Here is a 27,513-nt window from a genome sequence, read left to right as displayed (position 1 = left end):
TTCCACAGACTTTGTGCTCCAATAGGGCAGTCTGGCAAATAGCAAACTACTTATCTGCCCAAAATCCTCTGCTGTCCCTACTGGAGAATGGACCTGAGGACACAGGGAGGGGGAAGGGTAAGCTGGGACGAAGTGAGAGAGTGGCATGGACATATATACACTACCAAATATAAAATAGATAGCTAGTGGGAAGCAGCCGCATAGCACAGGGAGATCAGCTCGGTGCTTTGTGACCACGTAGAGGGGTGGGATAGGGAGGGTGGGAGGGAGACGCAAGAGGGAGGAGATAGGGGGATATATGTATATGTATAGCTGATTCACTTTGTTATACAGCAGAAACTAACACACCATTGTAAAGCAGTTACACTCCAATAAAGATGTTAAAAAGAAAAATCCTCTGCTGTCTAGACTATCATCCACATCTGGATTTATTGCCATCTCTCATTGTTCAAATTAAGGAAGGTTGTGAAGTAGAGGGAACAGGAGAGAAGTTAGGGTGTGAAGAGGATGACAATGGTGAAGGAGAGAAGAAAAGGTGGGAAAACTTGATCCCATCAAAAGAAACTAGCACCTGTGTGTGACCAACACTGGGAATATAGCTCATTGACTTATGTTCGATCTTTACAAACATGGCACATGGCTCTGGAATGTTACTCGAATAGGAAACCAAACAACACAGAGCCAATATACCCAAAGCATAAATAAACAGTGGAAAGGTTATAGCCCAAGAACCGGCACTGGATAGCTGATAACCTTCCGAGCAGCCCTTCCTGGAAGATCGCACTGAGTGAAATGAGGCAAATGCTGACAATGGTTTCCCCTCCCTGCCCCACTCTCCTCCACCACCACACAGGGTGAGGGTGAGGGCAGTAAGGTGTGAGAGCAGCCCCGGTCTGCAGAGCCAGAATACCAAGCAAACCGGGACCCAAGAGTGTGACTCCAATGTTCCTGGGGGGCTGATCTGAGACATCCCAGAGCTGGGCCTCCAGAAGTCTCCAGAAGACTTATGACATCGTTCAGTTTACATCAGAGTATCTAGGAGACTATTATTGAGCCATCAAAAAGAAGAAAGTCCTGCTACATGCAACAGCATGCATGAACCTTGAACCTCAGTGAAATAAGTCAGACAGAGAAGGACAACACTTGATGATCTCACTTATATGTGGAATCTTAAAAAAGAAAAAAAAAAAACCAAACAAACTCATAGAAACAAAGAACAGACTGCAGACTGGTGGTTACCAGAGGCAGCTCTGGGGATGGATGAAGGTGGCCAAAAGGTACAAACTTCTTCCAGTTATATGATAAATAGGTTCTGGGGATGTAACATCCAGCATGGTGAACACAGTTACCAGCACTGTATTATATACTTGAAAGTTGCTAAGAGAATACATCTTAAAACTTCTCATCACAAGAAAAAAAAATTTGTAACTATGTGAGGTGATGATGGATGGTAACTAAATTTATTGGGGTAATTTTTCACAATATATACCCATATCAAATCGTTATGTTGTACACCTTCAACTGATACAATGTTATATGTCAATTATATCTCAATAAAACTGGAGGGAGGAGAATATCTAGGAATGGGGACTGGGCTTTGTGGAGGGGGGGGGTTTGTTTTGTTTTTCTGTGGTTTGTATTTTAAAGCTCCCCAGGTGATCCTTTTGTATAGTCAAGGCTGAGAAATCCCCATTTAGACAGTCATTCCACAGCATTCTGTACTTGTCTTGGATGGACCAAAATCTAAATTGAAACACCAGAACAATTATTTCAGAGAAAGTGGCACTGGACATATGCAATCAATTCCTTGGATCTTCCCAAGTTCTAATCAGGCACGAAATGTTTCAAAGTTTCTAAAGACCAACCATTCCCTCAAAATATTCTATGTGTATTAGCATTTCAAAGAGCTAACCTATCATCAAATTAGGTGGTTCAAAAGCACAGAGGCTAACTTGAAAAGGTACTATCCTGGCGTTTAAGTCTTCCCAGCTATGGAGGCTTAGACATATTATTAAAAGAGTGTATCTCATCTTCTCATTTATATAGTGAGAGCCATAATACTTATGTCTCAAGTTATTACTGGGATTAAATGAGACATTCATAAAGTATTTGGTACAGCACTTGGTACATAGTAACCAGAAGTAAATGGTAGCTATTGTATTTGTAAATATGATCACATCCAGTAAATAGTGATAATAAAAATGGATGCAGACCCTTATTACTCTACTAAACCACTGTTTTGAGAGGTCATTAATTTCTTGAGGTCTTGAATTCCTCAAATTCAGTGTTTAGTTAATCAAAAGTGTTTGCGGAAAAGCTCATCAAGAAATGGAATAAAGGGAAGCAATAAACAGAGCCTCTTGTCAAAATTCCAAAGTCACCTAGAATCACACAGTTGTTTTGCGTATTTACTTCCGCATTTCAGCACTGAAATTTGAGATTTAAATTACTTTCTCTATCATTCATTACTTAATAAACACCTACTAGGTGGTAGGCTTTCTCTGAAGCACTTCAATATCCTCAAGAACCTTTGAGGTACGTATTGCTCCTCACAGTTTAAAATGATAAAAGCTTAAAGATTAAACAATCAGCCCAAGTCTTCACAGTTTGAAGATGGCACAGTTGGTATCTTAACTCTCAACTCTGATTCCAAAGCCCCCGCTGCCAGTTTAAAAAACAAACAAAATTTAATTCTTAGGGGAAAAATCACCAATTATACTGTTCCATATCTGTTTAGAAAGAGTCAATCTGGAGATTATAGACTCACCATCATTGTGTTATGTTCTTCTAGATGTTTCAAGAATGCATTACCTTTTATATGCATTTAACCTTGTCTGCCAATGCAACAACCTCAGTTCTCAATTCTCTCTTTTTTAAAGCTATTGATACAAAGCTGTGCTCTCATGGTTCTCTCTGAAACATCAGAAATGATTTTAAAAGATACTCTTTTTAAATTCAGAAGAGAAGGAAACACTAAATTATTTACTTTAAAATTTTGTCTTCTTTCTTGGCAATCTGATTCTAGAAGTTAAAAAAGTTAGCTGATCTTGTTCTATGTAGTCAATGTGTGTCTTCTTTAAATATAACACTGATTTTCCAATTCTAGAACCACGGCATGGATGCAAATTCCCATACCGCCCAGGTCTCTTTCCAAAATCGTGTGGCTCTCCTAACTTCCCTACATCATGTCACCTTTGTTCTAGGGCAAAAGATGAACTTATCTTAAGGAATAGATCAAGTCTACTCAAAACTTATTTTTTTCAGGGTAGAAAATTTCTTCACTGCACCTACGTATTTACAACATAAGAAAAACTCAAACCAGACAATTCAATGACAAAAAGCAAAACTCCACACGTAGGTGTGTCAGGTAAGGAAGCGCTTATTCAGGTCTGTGAAGAGCGCTAGCACAAACAAAGTCTGGCACTACTGCTGAGAGTCACAGATTCCTTACACTCAACAACTGGATGTTTATGCCCACGGGACGCAGCCATACATATAAACACCTCCCCAAGTCCTTCCTTCGCGCTCTGCTACCAGGGGCCACGTATGGAAATGACCGGTCCACCTCTGCCGGAAATACTTTGCAGAGAATAGGAAACAAGAATGGGCTCTGCAAATTTCACTTTAGTACCCAACTCAAACCTACAGCATTTGATTCAGCTGAATTAATAAATACTATGGGTAAAGGAAATTAAGGGGAATGAGGTCATTCTTTTCTAAAAAGCTGTTTCTCCAGAAGAGTTCAGTGGTGTTTCTTGTGATAAGAAGATTACTAATACGTTTGTATATTCCTGTCATCTTGAACAATGACAGTTGCAACTATTGGGTACTTGCAGTATGGCTGACATTATGCCAAGTACTTGACTTACAAAGATTTGAACCCAGATTGCCTGATTCCAGCATGCGTGTCTTGGTCACCATGCCCGCCTGCCTCCGATATTACCCACTCATATTAAGCCCCATTCATATTATGTCTTCTTTGGTGATGTCGTATCTCTCATAACTATGTGACCCTTAACAGAGGTACAGCCAGAAGACAGCTGGAAATTAATGCATACTCCCCTTAGTAAACCTTTAACGTGGAAAGGAGGGACAAAATAAAATTTCCAATCCCTTTCTAAAATACATAACGATATTGCTGTACACCTGAAACTAACTCAACATTGTAAATCAACTATATTCCAATAAAGTTAAAAAATTTAAAAAATTAAAAATACAACAAACTAAGGAATACAACGAAAAGGACACAGACTCAGATACAGCAAACAAACTAGTGGTTATCAGTGGGGAGAGGGAAGAGGGGAAGGACAATCCAGGGGTAGAGGATTAAGAGGTACAAACTACTGGGTATAAAATGAGCTACAAAGATATGTTGTACTACACGGGGAATATAGCCAGTATTTTGTAATAACTGTAAATGGAGGGTCCCCTTTAAAAATTGAATAAAAAATGAAAATTAAAAAAAATTTTTAATAAAATAAAATTACATGACCATAAAAAATAAAATACATAAATACAAAATGGCCAAATATTTCTTTCAGCTTCAGTGTCTCTAGTGTGTTTAGACAAATACTCATTACCCTGGGGCTGTATGACTCTTAAGTTGCCTTCAAGGTAGCTTGAACCATCCATCTACAGCATAACTTCAGAGTTTAGCTATGGTGGGAACAGTCCACTGAAAGCTCTGAAACCTTTCCAGCTGTCTGTCCTTGAATCAGCACTACCCCATGACTAAATACGGGTCTTTTATAGAAAACTTTAACTAGAATTAATAATAGCGACTGACAGTGAGACAACAGTTGGGTTCAGGCTAGACGCTGGAAATAGTCTTAAGGCTTCATGTTTGTTCTGGTTCATCCAAACTCAGAATCTCAGAGCTGAAAAGGCTCCTAGTTATAACTTCAGCCACCCCTGTATTTCACAGAGGAACAAACTGAGGCCCTGTGGCTAAAGATTCGCTCATATTCACAACACCACTAGCGGCAGACCCAGGCCTCATTCCCAGACCAAGGCCTCAACATCCACTGCTATCTCCCATCTTGCTGGCACCAGCCCTTTCTCTCCAACAGACTGTCCTTTATGCATGTACTTCCTCATCAGGGGAGGCTTTTGCTCAGTAGCTGAAATTCCTCTAAGTGCTCTCACATGCATTATCGGACACAAGCCTCAACACACAGAGCTGTGAGGCTGACACAGGAGCATGCTACAGGGTCTTGTTCGGAGCCCTGCTGACGCCCGTCAGCATGAAACCATTTCCATTACATCACAGGGGAGAGGAAGAAGGGCAGCCAGCAAGAATGAGAGGGGGGAAAGTGGGCAGGAGAGACAGCCGGCCCAATGGGCATCCATCCCACAGGCTCCGGCTTGACAGCGGCCCTGACTTACCATGAGCTTTTTTTTTTTTTTTTTTTTTAATTTATTTATTTTTGGCTGCGTTGGGTCTTCATCACTGCGTGAGGGCTTTCTCTAGTTGTGGCGAGGGGGGCTACTCTTTGTTAGGGTGTGAGGGCTTCTCATTGCAGTGGCTTCTCTTGTTGCGGAGCACGGGCTCTAGGCACGCGGGCTCAGTAGTTGTGGCTCGTGGGCTCTAGAGCGCAGGCTCAGTAGTTGTGGCTCACGGGCTTAGTTGCTCCGTGGCATGTGGGATCTTCCCGGACCAGGGATCGGACCTATGTCCTCTGCATTGGCAGGTGGATTCTTAACCACTGCACCATCAGGGAAGCGCACCATGAGCTTTTTGAAGAATAACTTCAATTTTGGTTTACAACCGAAAAAAAAAAAAAAAAAAAAAAGAAACCAAATTTGGTTTACAACCAATTTATCAATTGGTAGAGTTCCTGTTTTTCTTTTTCTTTCTAAGTTTCCAACTTTAATTTCTGGAGACATTTTCTGACCCCTTCCCAAGTGTTAATGGGATATACACAGTGATTTCTGCAGTTTTCTGTGCACTAAATAGAGGAATACATAACTGACTTTGGGTCTTGACTTCAAGCTTTCAGTAAATGACAACCTTTATCAACAAGACTTTATAAAATGGAATGTACCTCAGAACTGCCCACCCCAAACCATGGGCATTTTCAGTGACATAAACTGTGGATACAACATCAGTGCCCTGGTCTTCCTAACGTTCAACAAAGACCAAAAGCGGTAATAATAACAGTAATAGTAATAATAACTTTGATAACATACTGGAACCAAGTGGTATTAAAGAAATTCGCATATGCTCACAGAGTAACTTTCTCCCCAATCAGTTCATGAGGTGAACCTCTCCTAATTAAGCCAAAGTTGCATTACTCTTACATTCATGGTGCAAACACATATTCCCAGTTATAAAATGTTGTTTTCTGGTTTACAAACCTTTAAAAACACTCCAGGTGCGGTTTTTATCAATTTGTACCTGCAAACATTTGGGAAACGCAAGCATACACTTTCTGAAGTCAGAAGAAAACACTTTCCCAAACACAGCTGTAACCTGATTTACGTAACACAAATGTCTACAAATATTCTTAACTGAATGAAGAGCCAGTGCTTAGCTAGAATTTTTTCCCCCGATCAATGAGTCCTTCGCTCACACGCAAACAAAAAGTTTACACTTCTGCGACAGAAATCTAGAATAACATTAAAGAAGCATACTCCGTGTCAACGATAAGGCACACTCCATACATGATATTCCTTTGTTTTTCTTTTCCTCCTCCTTCAATTTAGGTGTACAACTTCTCCCGAAGTTCTTTTTTTTCTCTCTTTGCCACCCTTCATCTTTCCAGGACTCAAGCCTGCCTTAGAAACATGTGGTCCTAACAGCGGCACAGAGGATCAGAACACAGGAAGCCTAGCATCTGCCGTCCCCAAAGGCCTGGGGGTCCGCCAAAAGAGGCCTCCCCCAGCCAGGGCTAGCTCTGGCCATGACAAAAGCAGGACTCTCCCTCAATGTTCCTTGTGAATCTTTAGACTGAATATGAGTAAACACATTTTTTTGCTTTGGCATATAAGCCATGACCCCTAGTCGTTTGGGTAGGCAGGAATGACCATTTCCCTGGAAAGAAAAATAAGCCCTGGACCTATTAATTCTACAAAAGGAAATGTGTGAATTTTGATCAGTGAAGAAAACATCTCCTGAAGACATGTATATGATTCTATTTATCAGAATCATCTGAAATCTTTTTCCAAGTATGTACGCCCCCAGGCATGGCCTACATATTTAAGAGATAATGCAACACGCTTTTTTTTTTTCTCCCATTTTAGCAATCAGAACAATAAAATGCCTAAAGCAAAACCATGTTTTGAAGGTGGTCAATGGTGGGATTTTATGAGAAGCTGCATGGGGAGGGGTGGGGTGTGCTTTCAGCCTTCATATTTAATCACTGCTCCTAAAATTTATGGGACTAGTTTGGTTTTCATTTTTTAATAATAAATTTCTTTCAAATTATAATTTATCCATGTTACAAAAGTGATAACTAATACATATTACATTCCTTGCAGAAATCCTGATAAACACCAAGAAAACCTCTTTCAAGATGAAAACCACTCATCATCCAACACACAGAGACATTTCAGTTAAAATGTTGATGACTATTTTTCAGAGTTTTTTCTTCCCGTGCAACATCTGTCTCATTTTAAAGAAGTCAGTCCATCAGGACAACTGTATCTGGAGTCCAGGTTCCTAGAATTTACCAGTATGCAGTCCCTAGTTACACGTGAGAGGTGACCTCTGCTATATGCATCTGTTAGAAATAAGCTTTGGGCAGGATTCAATTTCTAAACGCATTAGGACTCAACTAGATTTTACCCCCCAATTGAAACGTTTCTAATTAGGGGTTTAGAAGATAGTCGTGCATAATTTTAAGAACATTCCAAACAGCCCAATGTTTAGATAGACCCTCATGCCTGCCAACTCAAGGCTATGTGAAGGTCACGCATACTGGGGGCCGACACCAGCCTTTCCTTCAGAGTGTACGATTTATTTTCATAAGTCTTAAATACGATGAAAGCATCAACTATACCGAGTTCCTGCACCTTACAAGGAACATCTCAAAAGGTTAATGCTTAGATTCTTGGATTCCACCTCAGTTTGGAACTCGCTCACCCTCCGTCATTTGCAGCTGTGTTTGAAGTGCCAAAAAGGGAAGATTTCCCTCAACTGATCTCACTTCGCCTAGGACCAGCTTTGACACAACGGCTTCCAATCATGATGAAAAGTGCAATGATGCGTTAAGTGTATTCCTTTAATTGGAAGGACAGAGAACAGTCAGTATAAAACAGCCAGAGAACCACACACACCGAGGAGAGCAGCACCCCTTCATGTTTTGCAGTTGATATTCTAATTATCAAGCGTTTGGCGCTTAACATCAGTATGAAATGTTTAGCACCTGTCAAATTGGGTCATGCACGCTTATCCTTGCCACAAAAGTTTTCAAGATTCCAACACTGTTACCATTACGTATACGTTGATTTACTGGGAGATGAGCATATGTTACGCTTCAGATTTTTATGAAACTTAAATCCCAACATATCAATGTGGAGGAGCCATCAATGAATGCTAAGATTAAAGGGTAAAAGTCTGCTGGGGGATGGATTCTTAAATCTCCGGGAATCTCCTAATGGATCAATTACCGGCAATTACGAAGAGAGATCGGTGCATTTACAACTGAGAAATCTGGCAGCCACCACCCGTAGCAGTTTCAAAACACGGCTACAAATTCCTTGACATTCTTCCCAGCAAGAAGCAGTGTCTATGTCTCCTCCCCTTGAATCTGGGCATGCTCCCGCCTGAATCAATCAATAGCACATGCGTTACTGATGCCCCAGGGCTTCTGATGCTAAATCACAAAAGGCCCTCCGGTGTCTCTGCCTTGTTGGCTGTCACCCTCACGCGGAGCCCTGAGGCTGCCACGCTCTTCGAGGAAGCCCAAATCCGGGAAGAGGCTGGTGTGCGTGACTCTGCTTAAGAGTCCCAGAGGAGCCCAGCCTCTGGTCACCCCAGCCCAGGCACTGGATGTGAATACAGAGCCTCCAGATGATTCCAGCCCCCAGCCATTCAAGACTTTCCAGGCGACAGACTTTGAAGAATCAACATCATTTATCTACCACCTCGAAATACATAAGCAGAATCTAATCTTGAAGAAAAGAGTCAAATTACGGAGCATTTTGCAAAACCACTGGCCCTTACTCTTTAAAAAAGTACCAGTATCACGAATAACGAAAAGACTAAGAAACTAGTTCCAAATGAATGGAGACTAAAGAGACATGACAATTATTAAACACAATGCATGATATTGGATTGGATCCTACATTGGGGGCATTTTTCTATAATAGGTATCATGTGACGACTGGTTAAGCACGAATATGGATTACCTGTTACACTACTGTTTCTCAAACACTGATGCACGCACAAGTCACTTGGAGGTCTTGTGAAAGTGCAGATTCCACTTTTTTTTTTTTTTTTTCCTTCTTCTTTTTGGCCACGCTGCACGGCATGTGGGATCTTAGTTCCCAGACTAGGGATCGACTCCGCCCCCCCTGCAGTGAAAGTGCAGGGTCTTAACCACTGGCCGGCCAGGGAAGTCCCAAGCACAGATTCTGATTTAGCAGGCCAGGGGGTGGGGCCTCAAATCCTCATTTCCAACAAATTCCCAATTTGTGTCAACATGTTGGACTACGGTTACACTTAGAGTTGCAATATATTCAATACAGCAGGGGTCACCAACCCCCAGGCCGTGGCCTGTTAGGAAGGGGGCCGCACAGCAGGAGGTGAGCGGCGGACCGGAGGCTTCATCTGCCCCGTCGCTCCCCATCGCTCGCAATACGCCTGAACAATCACCACCACCTGCCGCCGCGGCCCCCGCCCCCATCCGTGGAAAAACTGTCTTCCGCGAAACTGGTCCCTGGTAAAAAGGTTGGGGACCTCTGCAATATAGTATACGTGCCAAACGTCCTGAACGTGTCCTCGTTTTTAGAAGACACGTGCTTTAGAATTTAGAAATGAGAGGTCATGATGTAAGGGAACTTAGTCTCAAACGGTTCAACAACAGTAGCAATAATAATTATACTGTATAGAGTATACAAATGTTTATTGTATTGTTGCAACCTTCCTATGGGTCTGAAATTTTTCAAAGGAAAATTCTGAAAAAGAAAGAGTATTATATAAATTGGTATCAACAATCCTACACGGTTGCTATTTTGACTTCAATGACAAAGATGAGGAAACAGATGCTTGGAGAGCTTAAATAACCTGTGCATAATCATATTACTAATAAAGGGCCCCAAGGCCATAAAGTTAAGTAATGACCTTGCTAATTTATTTGACAAGTATTGTTAAGTACTTGCTATTTGATTGTCACAACTGCACTGCGACTTTGGAGAGTAACTTAACCTTCGTAGGCTTCAGTTTCCTGATCAAGCTGTACCAGACCAGATGACTTCTAGCAACTCAAACACCATGTTATCAACACAAGTCAACATACCTTTCAATCACTATATTCTTCCCACACTTCATTACAGCAGGACTTTGTCCTCCCTCCATCTTCATGGCAGAATAAAAGGGTAAACATCGTTAGAAACCGTATCCATCCGACCAAGACCAAATCACAGACCTCTGTGAAGTTTTATTAGTTAACCACAATAGACATAATTTCAAAAACTAAAAAAAGTTCAGGAATTAAGCCACATATTTGCTCTGAGAAACAGCATTATCCCTTATTCAGATACCAGACTTAGGTTTCATGAAAGCGGACTTCAAAATATTCTGCATTAAGGTTAAGGATGCTTTCACCACTTCAGGGCCTGAAAGGAAAGCCCGCTCAAAGGGCTAAAGATATTTTCAAAAATTTAATCTTAACTCTGCAACCAAAAAATGGTACATGTGAATGGGGCCAGGGATTTCCCTCAGCTGCGGGAAATCTTCTGACAAACAGAGATTCCAAATTAGGCTCTGGATTGACTTCTATTGATAAAGGAATGGTGACCAACTGGAAAAGCAGAAAGGATAACCAGAACTACACAGGTTAACTAGGAACGTGCCAATTAATTTCCTTCAGTCCAGGGCTTTCAGGCTGGGAAACAGATCAACATTCTGTACATCTGCATACTTTTTTTTCCCCCTGTTTTTTTGAATTCACTTTTTAAATGATTTTTTTATGTTATACTGGAGTATAGTTGATTCACAAAGTTGTATTCGCTCCACGTGTACAGCAATATTTCTAGTGGTATGCCTCAGAGCTCTAGTTCAATATTTGTTACCCGTGGCTTGGTCTGCATCGACAAAAGACACGAAGTCAGGAGAGATACCAAATAATTTCCGGAGCAAGAAGTGTGCCCAAGCAGCCTTCAGCAGTTTGAAAACAAACCAACCAGCAAGATAGGATCCAAAGGGAAAAACTACCGAGCAGTACCTACACGTCTGAAAAGCAGTCACACAGGTACAGTTAAGGGGACTATCTACTTCAGCAGCCACCAGGAAAAGACCAGCATGGACAGTAACACCAGGCTGAGGCCACCACAGGTCACGGCTGGCAAGCCGGCGACGTCACAGACAGGATTAAATGACACAGAGTACACCAAGGAGGATGCTTATCCCACCTGCACTCCTTACTGACTGGACCAGCCGAGGGCACTATATTCCGTCCTGCAGTAAGAGTCACTGAGAAGCAGAATTGTCCCCAGCGGGGTGTAAAGATTCTAGTCACCCATTCCAACGTGCAGCGAGGGTTTCCCCACACCAACAAGCAATTCTCTGACACCCACCAGGCGTCCTACAATTCAACACAATTCTGACACTATCTACCTGCAGCCAGGATCAGATGCCGCAGGTTAAAAGCTGAGTCCAACAAAACTAACTCCTACTTCGGATGCCGTTCACAAGTCCAGGTTGTTACCTGTGCTTCTGATAGACGGGCTGTACATCAGAGGTTCCCACGACCCCCTCTCCTTGGGTTCAATTAATTTGCTAGAGTGGCTCAGAGAACTCAGAAAATCCACATACTCACTAGATCAGCAATTTATTACAAAGTATATTAAAGAGCACAAATCAACGGCCAGATTAGAGAGAGATGCACAGGGCGAGGTCCCAAAGGAGCTTCTGTCCTCGTGGAGTTTGGGGCCTGCAAGGGAGCACGCAGAAGCCTCTGGTTCCCCAACCTGGAAGCTCTCTGCATCCCCTCCTTTCACGTTTTTATGGGGGCTTCAATACATAGGCATGGTTGATCAAACCACTTGCCACTGGTGATTGATTCAACCCCCAGCCCCTCTTCGCTCCCCCCAAATCCGGGGGTGGGAATGACCATTCCAATCCTTTATTCATGGTTGATTCTCTGGCAATCTGCCCCCACCCTTAGGTGCTTTCCGAAAGTCATCTAATTAACATAAGCCCAGTCGTGGTGCAAAGGGGCTTGTCATGAATAGGAAGATACCCATTTCATCTTTATGGCCCTGAAGGGATTTCAGGAACTGAGGACGAGAAATGAGAAGCGAAATATAACAAAGACGCTCCTATTGCTCTTGTCACTCAGGAAATTCCAAGGGTTCTGGGAGCTGGGAGCCAGGCACTGTGGACAAAGGCCAAATATATATTTCTTAGTATAAACCACATCAAAGAATGTAACCCGGAAGGTAGGAAATTCAAAACAAAGTCGTACAAGTGAAGGACCCCGAAAGAAATCCAACGGGTGCTGTACCAATTCTCAGATTCTAAAAACACTCTCATGTGGAAGAGGGATTCACCTTGTACTTGGCCCAGAGGTTAAACTGGGGCTAATGGGTTGAGATTATAAAAAGGCACATGTCAGCTGAATATGAGGGGAAACAACTTTCTAGACTGGTGAAGTTGCACAACTGCGGGGCAGGTCAACTTAGGAGATACTGAGTTCCGTGTCACCAAAGTTTTACAAGGTAAGAATAGGGGCATTCCAAAAGAGGTTCAAATACTACATGCAGGGCTTGAATAGCTGACCTGTGTATCTACGAGTGACAAAAGACATGCCCATCCCCCAAAGACATTCTCACTCACCAAGCTATGTGAGCCAACTGACTCACTCTTCTCAATACAGAAGCCAGCATGTCAAGCTGCCCTGTCACCCTTTTCTGCCGACAGGGCAACCTTTCCGAATCCCTGATAAACACAGCCTGTGCCATGCCGGGACTTGAACTCCCTTCGTTTCCGACTCCAAGTCGGCCACATTCAGGGTTCTGATTTCATCGGCAGTGCACAGTTATTAACATGTCAAAGGAGGGACCTGGACTGTTCAGGGAGTAATCTCATCTTAATATTCCTCTTAACCTGGTTTTCTCTTTCCCAAAAAAGAACACGCCATATATTAACAAGTACATGAAAAGGCTTTGTAAACTGTTACAATTTCATAAATATATTCATCATAAAGTCATCCTTATTTGGCCCCCAGAAATACTAACTTTATAATTCTTCCACAGACATGTCCAAGAGCATAATAGCCTCCTAGAAGTTTCCTAAGGGCCACAGCACCTATTGGCATTTTAACCTGATTCTCCTATATCACAGTATGCAAAAATACGCAGACACACACAAAAAGACTATACAGGTGCTACAGTCGTACTGAGTACTATTCCCAAGAAGACCTGAGAGTTCCACTGAGAAGTCAAGTCCGTGTGTGGGGAAAGGATGGGAGAGAGAGGAGGGCAGGGAAGGTGGAAATCTTAGCCGGGTAGTGAGAGCTCTAAAATTGCTGTCAATATGGGGAGAATACTATGAGAAGATAATTGATGACCTGCAGGACCTGCACTGTATTTTCATCTTTACAACTTTTATTGTATGAAAGATGCATATAACATTTGTTCTGTAAATACACAACCTTTAAAAATATTCCCTTTTCGGAACCCTCCTACACTGTTGGTGGGAATGTAAATTGGTACAGCCACTAACGAGAAAAGCATGGAGGCTTCTCAGAAAACTAAAAATAGAGCTACTGTATGATCCAGCAATTCTGCTCCTGGGCATATACCCGGAGAAAACCATAACTCAAAAAGATGCATGCAGAGACCTTCAAGATGGCGCATGTAAGACACGGAGATCACCTTCCTCCCCACAAATACATTAGAAATACTTCTACCTGTGGAACAACTCCTACAGAACACCTACTGAACGCTGGTAGAAGACCTCAGACTTCCCAAAAGGCAAGAAACTCCCCACGTACCTGGGCAGGGCAAAAGGAAAAAGAAAAAACAGAGACAAAAGAATAGGGACAGGACCTGCATCTTTGGAAAGGAGCTGTGAAGGAGGAAAGGTTTCCACACACTAGGAGCCCCTTCGCTGGCGGAGACTGCGGGTGGCAGAGGGGGGAAGCTTCGGAGCCACAGAGGAGAGCGCATCAACAGGGGTGCAGAGGGCAAAGCGGAGAGACTCCCGCACAGAGGATTGGTGCCAACCAGCACTCACCAGCCCGAGAGGCTTGTCTGCTCACCCGCCGGGGCGGGCGGGGGCTGGGAGCTGAGGCTCGGGCTTTGGAGGTCAGACCCCAGGGAGAGGACTGGGGTTGGCTGCGTGACCACAGCCTGAAGGGGGCTAGCGCGCCACAACTAGCCGGGAGGGTGTCCGGGAAAAGTCTGGAGCTGCCGAAGAGGCAAGAGACCATTGTTCTGCAGTGCACGAAGAGAGGGGATTCAGAGCACCGCCTAAATGAGCTCCAGAGATGGGCGTGAGCCTGGCTATCAGCCCGGACACCAGAGACGGGTATGAGACACTAAGGCTGCGGCTGCCACCACCAAGAAGCCTGTGTGCAAGCACAGGTCACTCTCCACACCTCCCCTCCCAGGAGCCTGTGCAGCCGCCACTGCCAGGGTCCCGTAATCCAGGGACAACTTCCCGGGAGAACAAATGGCACGCCTCAGGCAGGTGCAACGTCACACTGGCCTCTGCCACCACAGGCTCACCCGCATTCCGTACGCCTCCCTCCCCCAGCATGAGTGAGCCAGAGGCCCCTAATCAGCTGCTACTTTAGCCCCGTCCTGTCTGCGGGGGGAACAGACACCCTCAGGCAAACTACACATAAAGGTAGGGCCAATCCAAAGGTGAATCCCAGGAGCTGTGCGAACAAAGAAGAGAAAGGGAAATTTCTCCCAGCAGCCTCAGGAGCAGCAGATTAAATCTCCACAGTCAACTTGATGTAGGCTGCATCTCTGGAATACCTGAATAGACAATGAATCATCCCAAAATTGAGGCAGTGGACTTTGGTAGCAACTGTAGACTTGGGGTTTGCTTTCTGCATCTAATTTGTTTCTGGTTTTATTTTTATCTTAGCTTAGTAGTTAGAGTGTATTATCATTGGTAGATTTGTTTATTGATTTGGTTGCTCTCCTCCTCCTATTTTTATATACTTTTTTTCCTTTTTCTCTTTTTGTGAGTGTGTATGTGTATGCTTCTTTGTGTGATTTTGTCTGTATAGCTTTGCTTTTACCACTTGTCCTAGGGTTCTGTATGTCTGGTTTGGTTTGTTTGTTTTTGTTTTTGTTTATTTTTAGTATAGTTTCTAGAGCTTGTTATCGTAGGTGGATTTTTTTGGTTTGGGTGCTCTCTTCTTTCCTTTCTTTTTTTTTATTACTGTTTAATTTTTTTTATTTTTAATAATTATTTTTCATTGTTTATTTTAATAACTTATTTTATTTTATTTTATTCTTCCTTTTTTTCTCCCTTTTCTTCTGAGCCATGTGGCTGACAGGGTCTTGTTGTTCTGGCTGGGTGTCAGGCCTGTGCCTCTGAGGTGGGAGAGCTGAGTTCAGGACACTGGTCCACCGGAGACCTCCCAGCTCCACATAATATCAAACAGTGAAAGCTCTCCCAGAGATCTCCATCTCAACACTAAGAATCAGCTCCACTCAACAACGAGCAAGCGACAGTGCTGGATACCCTATGCCAAACAACTGGCAAGACAGGAACACAACCCCACACATTAGCAGAGAGGCTGCTTAAAATCATAATACGGTGACAGACACCCCAAAACACACCACTGGACACAGTCCTGCCCACCAGAAAGACAAGATCCAGCCTCATCCACGAGAACACAGGCACTAGTCCCCTCCACCAGGAACCGTACACAACCCACTGAACCAACCTTACCCACTGGGGGCAGACACCAAAAACAACGGGCACTACTAACCTGCAGCCTGCAAAAAGGAGACCCCAAACACAGTATGTTAAGCAAAATGAGAAGACAGAGAAACACACAGCAGAAGAAGGAGCAAGGTAAAAACCCAGCAGACCAAACAAATGAAGAGGAAATACGCAGTCTACCTGGAAAAGAATTCAGAGTAATGATAGTAAAGATGATCCAAAATCTTGCAAAAGAATGGAGAAAATACAAGAAATGTTTAACAAGGACCTAGAAGAACTAAAGAACAAACAAACAATGATGAACAAGATAATAAATGAAATTAAAAATTCTCTAGAAGGAATCAATAGCAGAATAACTGAGGCAGAAGAATGGATAAGTGACCAGGAAAATAAAATAGTGGAAATAACTACTGCAGAGCAGAATAAAGAAAAAAGAATGAAAAGAATTGAGGACAGTCTTAGAGACTTCTGGGACAACATTAAACTCACCAACATTCGAATGATAGGGATCCCAGAAGAGAAAAAGAAAGGGACTGAGAAAATATTTGAAGAGATTATACTTGAAAACTTCCCTAATATGGGAAAGGAAATAGTCAATCAAGTCGAGGAAGCACACAGAGTCCCATACAGGATAAATCCAAGGAGAAACACGCCAAGACACAAATTAATCAAACTATCAAAAATTAAACACAAAGAAAAATATTAACAGCAGCAAGGGAAAAACAACAAATGCAAGGGAATCCCCATAAGGTTAACAGCTGATCTTTCAGCAGAAGCTCCAAAAGCCAGAAGGGAGTGGCAGGACATATTTAAAGTGATGAAAGGGAAAAACCTACAATCAAGATTACTCTACCCAGCAACGTTCTCATTCAGATTAGACAGAGAAATTAAAACCTTTACAGACAAGCAAAAGATAAGAGAATTCAGTACCACCAAACCAGCTTTACAACAAATGCTAAAGGAACTTCTCTAGGCAGGAAACACAAGATAAGGAAAAGACCTACAAAAACAACCCCAAAACAATTAAGAAAATAGTAATAGGAACATACATATCGATAATACCTTAAATGTAAATGATTAAATGCTCCAACCAAAAGACATAGACTGGCTGAACGGATCCAAAAACAAAACCCGTATATATGCTCTCTACAAGAGACTCACTTCAGACCTAGGGACACGTACAGACTGAAAGTGAGGGGATGGAAAAAGATATTCCATGCAAATGGAAAGCAAAAGAATGCTGGAGTAGCAATTCTCATATCGAGCAAAACAGACTTTAAAATAAAGACTATTAAAAGTGACAAAAAAGGACACTACTTAATTATCAAGGGATCAATCCAAGAAGAAGATATAACAATTGTAAATATTTATGCACCCAACATAGGAGCACCTCAGTACATAAGGCAAATGCTAACAGCCATAAAAGGGAAAATTGACAGTAACACAATCATAGTAGGGAACTTTAACACCCCACTTTCACCAATGGACAGATCATCCCAAATAAAAATAAATAAGGAAACACAATCCTTAAATGATACATTACACAAGATGGACTTAATTGATATTTATAGGACATTCCAACCAAAAACAACAGAATACACTTTCTTCTCAAGTGCTCATGGAACATCCTCCAGGATAGATCATATCTTGGGTCACAAATCATGCTATGGTAAATTTAAGAAAATTGAAATCATATCAAGTATCTTTTCCGACCAGAATGCTATGAGACTAGATATCAATTACAGGAAAAAATCTCTAAAACATACAAACACATGGAGGCTACACAATACACTACTAAATAACCAAGAGATTACTGAAGAAATCAAAGAGGAAATCAAAAAATACCTAGAACAAATGACAATGAAAACACGATGGCCCAAAACCTATAGGATGCAGCAAAAGCAGTTCTAAGAGGGAAGTTTATAGCAATACAAGCCTACCTCAAGAAACAAGAAACAACTCAAATAAACAACCTAACCTTACACCTAAAGCAATTAGAGAAAGAAGAACTAAAAAAAAACCCCAAAGTTAGCAGGAGGAAAGAAATCATAAAGATCAGATCAGAAATAAAGGAAAAAGAAATGAAGAAACAGTAGCAAAGATCAATAAAACTAAAAGCTGGTTCTTTGAGAAGATAAAATTGACAAACCATTAGCGAGACTGATCAAGAAAAAAAGGGAGAAGACTCAAATAAATAGAATTAGAAATAAAAAAGGAGAAGTAACAACTGACATGCAGAAATACAAAGGATCATGAGAGATTACTACAAGCAACTATATGCCAATAAAATGGACAACCTGGAAGAAAAGACAAATTCCTAGAAAAGCACAACCTTCTGAGACTGAACCAGGAAGAAATAGAAAATATAAACAGGCCAATCACAAGCACTGAAATTCAGACTGTGAATAAAAATCTTCCAACAAACAAAAGCCCAAGACCAAATGGCTTCACAGGTGAATTCTATCAAACATTTAGAGAAGAGCTAACACCTATCCTTCTCAAACTCTTCCAAAATATAGCAGAGGGAGGAACACTCCCAAACTCATTCTACGAGGCCACCATCACCCTGATACCAAAACCAGACAAAGATGTCACAAAGAAAGACAACTACAGGCCAATATCACTGATGAACATAGACGCAAAAATCTTCAACAAAATACTAGCAAACAGAATCCAACAGCACATTAAAAGGATCATACACCATGATCAAGTGGGGTTTATCCCAGGAATGCAAGGATTCTTCAATATATGGAAATCAATCAAGGTGATAAACCATATTAACAAATTGAAGGAGAAAAACCATGTGATCATCTCAACAGTTGCAGAAAAAGCTTTTGACAAAATTCAACACCCGTTTATGATAATGACTCCAGAAAGTAGGCATAGAGGGAACTTACCTCAACATAATAAATGCCATATATGACAAACCCACAGCCAACATCACTCTCAATGATGAAAAACTGAAACCATTTCCACTAAGATCAGGAACAAGACAAGGTTGCCCACATTCACCACTATTATTCAACATAGTTTTGGAAGTTTTAGACACAGCAGTCAGAGAAGAATAAGAAATAAAAGGAATCCAGATCAGAAAAGAAGATGTAAAACTGTCACTGTTTGCAGATGACATGATACTATACATAGAGAATCCTAAAGATGCTACCAGAAAACTACTAAAGCTAATCAATGAATTTGGTAAAGTAGCAGGATACAAAATTAATGCACAGAAATCTCTTGCATTCCTATACACTAATGATGACAAATCTGAAAGAGAAATTAAGGAAACACTCCCATTTACCATTGCAACAAAAAGAATAAAATACCTAGGAATAAACCTACCTAAGGAGACAAAAGACCTGTATGCGGAAAACTATAAGGCACTGATGAAAGAAATTAAAGATGATACAAACAGGTGGAGAGATATACCGTGTTCTTGGATTGGAAGAATCAACATTGTGAAAATGACTATACTACCCAAAGCAATCTACAGATTCAATGCAATCCCTATCAAACTACCAACAGCAATTTTCACAGAACTGGAACAAAAAAGTTCACAATTTGTATAGAAACACAAAAGACCGTGAATAGCCAAAGCAATATTGAGAACGAAAAATGGAGCTGGAAGAATCAGGCTCCCTGACTTCAGACTACATTACAAAGCTACAGTAATCAAGACAGTGTGGTACTGGCACAAAAACAGAAATATAGATCAATGGAACAGGATAGAAAGCCCAGAGATAAACCCATGCCCATATGGTCACCTTATCTTTGATAAAGAAGGCAAGAATATACACTGGAGAAAAGACAGCCTCTTCAATAAGTGGTGCTGGGAAAACTGGAGAGCTACATGTAAAAGAATGAAATTAGAACACTCCCTAACACCATACACCAAAAATAAACTCAAAATGGATTAAAGACCTAAATGTAAGGCCAGACACTATCAAACTCTTAGAGGAAAACATAGGCTGAACACTCTATGACATAAATCACAGCCAGATCCTTTTTGACCCACCTCCTAGAGAAATGGTAATAAGAACAAAAATAAACAAATGGGACCTAATGAAACTTAAAAGCTGTTGCACAGCAAGGGAAACCATAAACAAGATGAAGAGACAACCCTCAGAATGGGAGAAAATAGTTGCAAATGAAGCAACTGACAAAGGATTAATCTCCAAAATTTACAAGCAGCTCATGCCATATTAAAAAAACAAACAACCCAATCCAAAAATGGGCAGAAGACCTAAATAGACATTTCTCCAAAGAACATATACAGATTGCCAACAAACACATGCAAGGATGCTCAACATCACTAATCATTAGAGAAATGTAAATCAAAACTACAATGAGATATCATCTCATACCAGTCAGAATGGCCATCATCAAAAAATCTACAAACAATAAATGCTGGAGAGGGTGTGGAGAAAAGGGAACCCTCTTGCACTGTTGGTAGGAATGTAAATTGATATAGCCACTATGGAGAACAGTATGGAAGTTCCTTAAAAAACTAAAAATAGAACTACTGTACGACCCAGTAATCCCACTACTGGGCATATACCCTGAGAAAACCATGATTCAAAAAGAATCACATACCACAATGTTCATTGTAGCTCTATTTACAACAGCCAGGACATGGAAGCAACCTAACTGTCCATCGACAGATGAATGGATAAAGAAGATGTGGCACATATATACAATGGAATATTACTCAGCCATAAAAAGAAATGAAACTGAGTTATTTGTAGTGAGGTGGATGGACCTAGAGTCTGTCATACAGAGTGAAGAAAGCCACAAAGAGAAAAACAAATACCATATCCTAACACATATATATGGAATCTAAAAAAAAAAATGGTTCTGAAGAACGTAGGGGCAGGACAGGAATAAAGACGCAGACGCAGAGAATGGACTTCAGGACACGGGGAGGGGGACGGGTAAGCTGGGACGAAGTCAGAGAGTAGCATGGACATATATATACTACCAGATGTAAAATAGATAGCTAGTGGGAAGCAGCCGCAGAGCACGGGAAGATCAGCTTGGTGCTTTGTGTCCACCTAGAGGGGTGGGATAGGGAGGGTGGGAGGGAGACGCTAGAGGGAGGGGATAGGGGGATATATGTATACATATAGCTGATTCACTTTGTTATAAAGCAGAAACTAACACACCATTGTAAAGCAATTATACTCCAATAAAGATGTTAAAAAGAAAAAAAGGACACATGCATCCCACTGTCCATTGCAGCACTATTTACAGTAGCCTGGTCATGGAAGCAACCTAAATGCCCATCGACAGACGAATGGATAAAGAAGATGTGGTACATGTATACAATGGAATATTACTCAGCCATAAGGAGGAACAAAATAGTACCATTTGCAGAGTCATGGATAGAACTAGAGACTGTCATACAGAGTGAAGTAAGTCAGAAAGAGAAAAACCAATATCGTATAATATCGCTTATATGTGGAATCTAAAAACAAATGGTACAGATGAACTTTCTTGCAAAGCAGAAATAGAGACACAGATGTAGAGAACAAACTTATGGATACCAAGGGGGATGGGGGATGGGATGAACTGGGAGATTGGGACTGATATATATATACACTAACATGTATAAAATACATAACTAATGAGAACCTGCTGTATAGCACAAGGAACTCTACTCAGTGCTCTGTGGTGACCTCAGTGGGAAGGAAATCTAAAAAAGATGGGATATATGTATACATATAACTGATTCACTTTGCTGTACAGCAGAATCTAACACAACACTGTAAAGCAACTATACTGCAATAAAAATTAATTTAAAAAAATTTTTTTAAATATTCCCTTTTTCACCTAAAAGCACACTCCTCTGGAAGGCAACAGCGAAAGGGACTCACTCACTAAACCAAAATTTATTTTCACCGAAATAGTGGGATACCACATAACACCACAAAACAGACCTCTCCAGAGCTGAATGGTTTCCAACAACCTGTTGAATTACGCTCCTCATTCTCCGGCCCAGGAATCTGGACATGGCCCAGCAGACCCGATCAGCCACATGGGGTCTGGCAAATGGCTGGACACAGCTGGGACGTGAATGGGCCCTAAGTCTGAAACCTCAGTGTTGGTTGTCAGTGGGGTTCCTCAGTTTGGTCCACTGGAGTCTGGGATGATGCCTGGGATGGGCAGGCTGGAGCAGCTGGGGCTGGCTCGGCGTCTCCCCATCTCTGCTACGCAGCCTCTGCCCATGGTGAGCCAGGGTCTCCTCACAGCTTGCCATTCTCAGGATGGCTGGACTTCCTCCATGGCGGCTGGCTTCCCCCAGAAGCAGTATCCAAGAGGCAGGAAGGGGTCAGTCTCTTCAAGCCACAGCTCTGAGTCACTTCTGCCGTAGTCTAAAGATCAAAGCAATCTCAGGGTCCATCAAGATTTAAGAGAAGGAGACACTGATTCTCCAATCTCGATGGGAGAAGTGAGAAAGAATTTGTGGCCCTCTTTGACAGGCCACAAAGAGACACATTTATTTCCTTTTTCATCCGGTATCATGTGCAGAACCAGCTATGATATGAGCAATATAACCATCCCAAAGTAACTTCAAGATATAATCGCTTCACAATAAATATAACGTGTTAAATAGATCATAAATAGCACTATTTCTCCCAGGACTGATTCAAGTCTTTGTCATCTGAGGACAAGATGGCCACACAGGGGCTTCATGTATTCCAAAGGAAGGACACGGAAGAATGGAAGGAACTCAAAAAAGATTCAGACACATTTTTAAAGTTTCTTCGAACTGAAACCTGATCTCTCCAGCAATTTCCAGTTTTATCCAATAGATCAGTCAAACTGACAGATATTTTTACACTGAGATACAGAACTAGTGTGTTTATTTTGTAATATAAATTTAAGTGTGTGGTAGTTGGCTTATTATTTTTTAGTCTAAAAAGAAAACTACAAATGAGCCATAATCTCCCCACTCTGCTAACACTGTTGATGATGATACTGACACACAAAGAATACTGGAAAAATACTAAGTCCCCTCCTCCCCACCAAGGTAATCGTTGTGTCAATAGTTTTTCTATTTTTTTAGATTTTTTTGCTAAGAAAACTTTAAAAGTTACCTATGCATATGCCTGCAAACATGTATAATTTCTATTTATGTATTTTAACACACAAAGGATCACCATAGAGATACGGCGCATCACTTCCATTATTTTTTAATATTTTGGCCATGCCATGCGGCGTGTGGGACCTTAGTTCCCCGACCAGGGATCGAACTCACGTCCCCCTGCGTTGGAAGTGTGGAGTCTTAACCACCAGACCGCCAATTTTGAATTATCCATTCAAATATTAACTGAATGCCTGCTATGGGACATGCAACATTCTAGACATTGGAAATAAATGAACAAGTGCGAAGGCCCTAGGGTAGAAACGTACCTTGCATGTTCCAGGAATACCAAAGAGGCCATGATGACTGGAGTGCAGTGTATGAGGGTATGAAAGGGAAACTGGATCAGTAAATAGCAAGTGAGTTTTTAATTTAATTCACAGTGAGACAGGATGCCAGTGTCTTGGAGATCATTCAATTTCAGTGTATTCATTTACTACTGCTGTGTAACAAATGACCACAAACTCACAGGCTGAAAACAATATATTTACGATTACTGTGTTTTCTAATTCTTGTTTTATATATAACAAAGCTATCCATTATCTCAAAGTTTCCAGGTGTCACGAGTCCAGACACATTTTAACTGGGGGCCTCTGCTCAGGTCCTCAGCTCACAAGGCTGTTATCAAGGTGTCCGCGAGCCTGCACTAGAGAGGCTCCACTAGGGATGAATCTGCTTCCAAGCTCATTTGGGTCACTGGCAGAATTCATTTCCTTGCAGCTGGAGGACTGAAGTCCTGACTTCTTGCTGACAATGGACTGGAGGTCACCTGCAGTTTCCTGCCATGTGGCCCTCTCCGAAAGCAGTTCACAGCACGGCTATTTGCTTCTTTCAGGACAGCAGGGGAATCTCTCCCCAGTCTGCTCCAATGGAGTCTTACATAACCAAACAATCTTGGGAAAGAATCCCATCACCCTGGGTCCCACTGGTTAGAATCAAGCAGGTCCCACCAGTGCTCAAGGGCCTGGATGATCGGGTCACCTTAGAGTGTCCACCACAACCAGTATCAGTATTTACAAATCTACCTCGTTCTTTTAATGGGCTACCATATGTTTCTTCTTATGGTCATCACATAATTTATTTAACCTTCTTCCCTGCCACTGAAGGCTACCTCTTTCTATTTTTTCACTGAGAGATACACGTGGCAGTGAACATGTTCTACATTTTCGCAAAATTTTGAGAATATCTGTATTTTAAAAAAAATGTGTGAGCTTCCCTGGTGGCGCAGTGGTTGAGAATCTGCCTGCCGATGCAGGGGACATGGGTTCGAGCCCTGGTCTAGGAGGATCCCACATGCCACGGAGCAGCTAGGCCCATGAGCCACAATTGCTGAGCCTGCACATCTGGAACCTGTGCTCCACAACAAGAGAGGCCGCGACAGTGAGGGGCCCGCGCACCGCGATGAGGAGTGGCCCCCACTTGCCACAACTAGAGAAAGCCCTCGCACAGAAACAAAGACCCAACACAGCCATAAATAAATAAATAAATAAATAAATAAATAAATAAATAAATAAACCCAAAGTTAAAAAAAAAAAAATTTGCGTGTGTGTGTTTTGTTTTGTTGGCTGCACCACACAGCACGCGGGATCCTAATTCCCCGACCAGGGATCGAACCCATGCCCCCTGCAGTGGAAGTGCAGAGTCTTAACCACTGGACTGCCAGGGAAGTTCCTGTAGAGTATTTTGTAGCAGAGAGGTTACCTTCAAAGCAGGAGTGCATTTTAATCTTTGCTGGATGCTGCCAAACCATCTCAGAAAGGCTGACCCAACTCGCGCTCTCATCAGCCACATATAAGACAGCTTATTTCCTTTCACGTCTCTTAGTGGAACTTTACAATTTTCATCAAGTAGGTGTTCTTCATCTCTTGATTTAGGCTTACACCTGGGGGATTTATCTTTTCTTGATTTAGGCTTACACTTGGGTAATGTATCTTTTCAAATGACACCAATAATACGGCCTATTCTCCCACTGTATTTTCTGATTCTTGTATATAAGGAAGCTATCGATTTGGGTAACTACTTTTAGTCCTTCATCGCGATAAATCATTTTAGTATACCTAAGAGTTCTTCAATCTGTTCTCTTGGGCTATCCATGTACACAATCCAATTTGTAAATAATGCAACATTTTCCCCTTCCAGTTTTCACACCACCCCTTCCCCCCCCTTTTCTTTTTCTTTTTTTTTAATTTTTATTTATTTATTTATGGCTGTGTTGGATCTTCGTTTCTGTGCGAGGGCCTTCTCTAGTTGCGGCAAGTGGGGGCCACTCTTCATCGCGGCGCGCGGGCCTCTCACTATCGCGGCCTCTCTTGTTGCGGAGCACAAGCTCCAGACGCGCAGGCTCAGTAGTTGTGGCTCACGGGCTTAGTCGCTCCACGGCATGTGGGATCTTCCCAGACCAGGGCTCGAACCCGTGTCCCCTGCATTGGCAGGCAGACTCCCAACCACTGCGCCACCAGGGAAGCCCCGCCCCCTCTTTTCTTGTTTAGTAATCCTAGGACAATAGTTAATCAGTAACAATGAATCAAGTCAGAATTTCAACATCTAAAGCATTTCAATAATTAAACAAAAATACTACCTTAAGGGTTAAAATACACATTTTAAATCATTTTAAGGAAGTATCCACAATTTCTACTTTGTTATTTTATTAGGAATTATGTAAATTCTGTCAAGTGCTTTTAGGCATCTGCTGAAAGATTTTCTCCTTTGACTTAGTAATATGGTATATTATATTAATGTATTTCCTAATACTGAGCTGCCCTTGTATTTCAGGGATGAACTCAGCTTAGATTGAAATATTATACTCTTTAAAGTGCTGCTGTTATTTGCTAGTGTATTATTTAAGATCTCTGCATAAATATTCGTAAGTAAAATTGATCTACAACTTTATCTTTGACAGGCTTTGTTAGTGCCCTACTGGCGTCAAAAAAATAATTTGAAGTCTTCCTTCACTATGCTGTGGACCAGTTCAAATACCAACAGATTTAACTGTTTCTTCCACGTTTAAATGCATTCACCTGTGACAATATCTAAGCCTGGTGTTTCTTAGGGAATAGATGGTAGCTCTTTGAAAAATGTCTCAGTTTCTCTCATTATTAGTTCACTAATTTCATTCAGATTTTCAAAATTCTATACACTGTGCATCTGTGATCATTTCCACATTTGTTTCTATTTATATATGCAAGCCATCTCTCCCACCCTTTTCTTGACTAACCTAGCCCATGGTTTATCTATTTTATGCTCCATAATCCCTCAAAAATATAGGAGGTATTTATAAAAGCCACCTTTTTTCTTTTCTAATTAATTTAATTTTTTATATTTATTATTTTCTTCAAATTTAGGGGGAGGTGGGTGAGCGGAAGCTTATTTCATTCTTTCTTAGTTATTTAAGGTTATAAATTTCCCTCAGAACATAATTTTTGCCCTATCCTCTGAGTTTTAATGTGCTGTTTTCATAATATTTTTCTAGATATTGGACAATTTTTTTTAATTTCTATTTTGATCCACAAATCATGAAAGTTTTTAAATTTCCAAATGACCAGACTTTTTTTTTTTGCTTCTATAATTATTACTGTTAAAAATTTTCTGGATTTAGAGTGATACGGATCAGAAAAAGTGGTCTGCATTTCTTTTCTGCCTTCTGAAATGTCCGATTTTTCGTTGTGGCCAAAAATAGATACTCAAGACTTATAAACACTGCTTTATTATTTTTCAAGTTGCTGTAGAAAAATATGAGGCAACCAGATGTGTCCTCCCAGTGGAATTTTGATTTTTCCTCAAAAATCCAATAACTAAACCACACTCTGTCTCTATATGAATAATTCTGAATGACTTAAAATTCAGAATTGATGTTTCCTGCAATTCAGTGAATACTTTGATCAGATTAAGGTCTCACTTTGATTCAGGGAAAAAAACTCTTATTTTTATCATTAAAATTATTTGTATCTATGTACTTGGTTCTGTATCCCTGGGACCACATCTTTCTTGCACTGCGTCATCTTCACCCTCCATGTCGCCTGTTTTCTCTGACTTCTTCCATCTGTCTCTCTCCTTTCATTGAATGGGACCATTTCATCAATGATCATCACATGTTTCTTTAATTTTTGATTCTATTCATTTCCATTTTTAATTTGTTCATTTGTTTTGAAACGTCATTGGAGGTATCAGTCTGTTTTCTTAGCTCAGCATGCGCCTTTAAAAAAAATTCTCTTCACTTTATTTCTGAACTCCCATTTTACTGAATATTTAGTTCTCCCAGAGAGATAAATTTTAGTAAGTTCACTTCTCCTCTTCCTTAGAT

General features: G+C 41.2%; 1 protein-coding gene across 8 annotated transcripts in view; it reads right to left on the bottom strand.

Moving 5' to 3' along the window:
• Positions 1 to 27,513, bottom strand: part of ARHGAP10 (Rho GTPase activating protein 10) — a 335,488-nt gene that overhangs the window by 54,942 nt on the left and 253,033 nt on the right. For 2 of the 8 annotated variants that reach the window (XR_014243606.1, XM_082388998.1), the window contains exon 19: positions 10,461 to 10,519. The exons of the other annotated variants lie outside the window; for them this stretch is intronic. Coding sequence is in view for 1 of the 2 variants with exons in the window: in XM_082388998.1 (XP_082245124.1) it covers positions 10,461 to 10,519 (59 nt within the window). In the remaining variant the exon portion in view is untranslated. The remainder of the gene's footprint in view (positions 1 to 10,460; positions 10,520 to 27,513) is intronic. 8 annotated transcript variants of the gene reach the window in all.

The sequence above is a fragment of the Balaenoptera borealis genome, assembly GCF_965194805.1.
Source record: "Balaenoptera borealis genome assembly, chromosome: 4".
NCBI lineage: Eukaryota > Metazoa > Chordata > Mammalia > Artiodactyla > Balaenopteridae > Balaenoptera > Balaenoptera borealis.
Note: the sequence above shows the minus strand (reverse complement) of the source record. Positions and strands in the feature narration are given on the sequence as shown.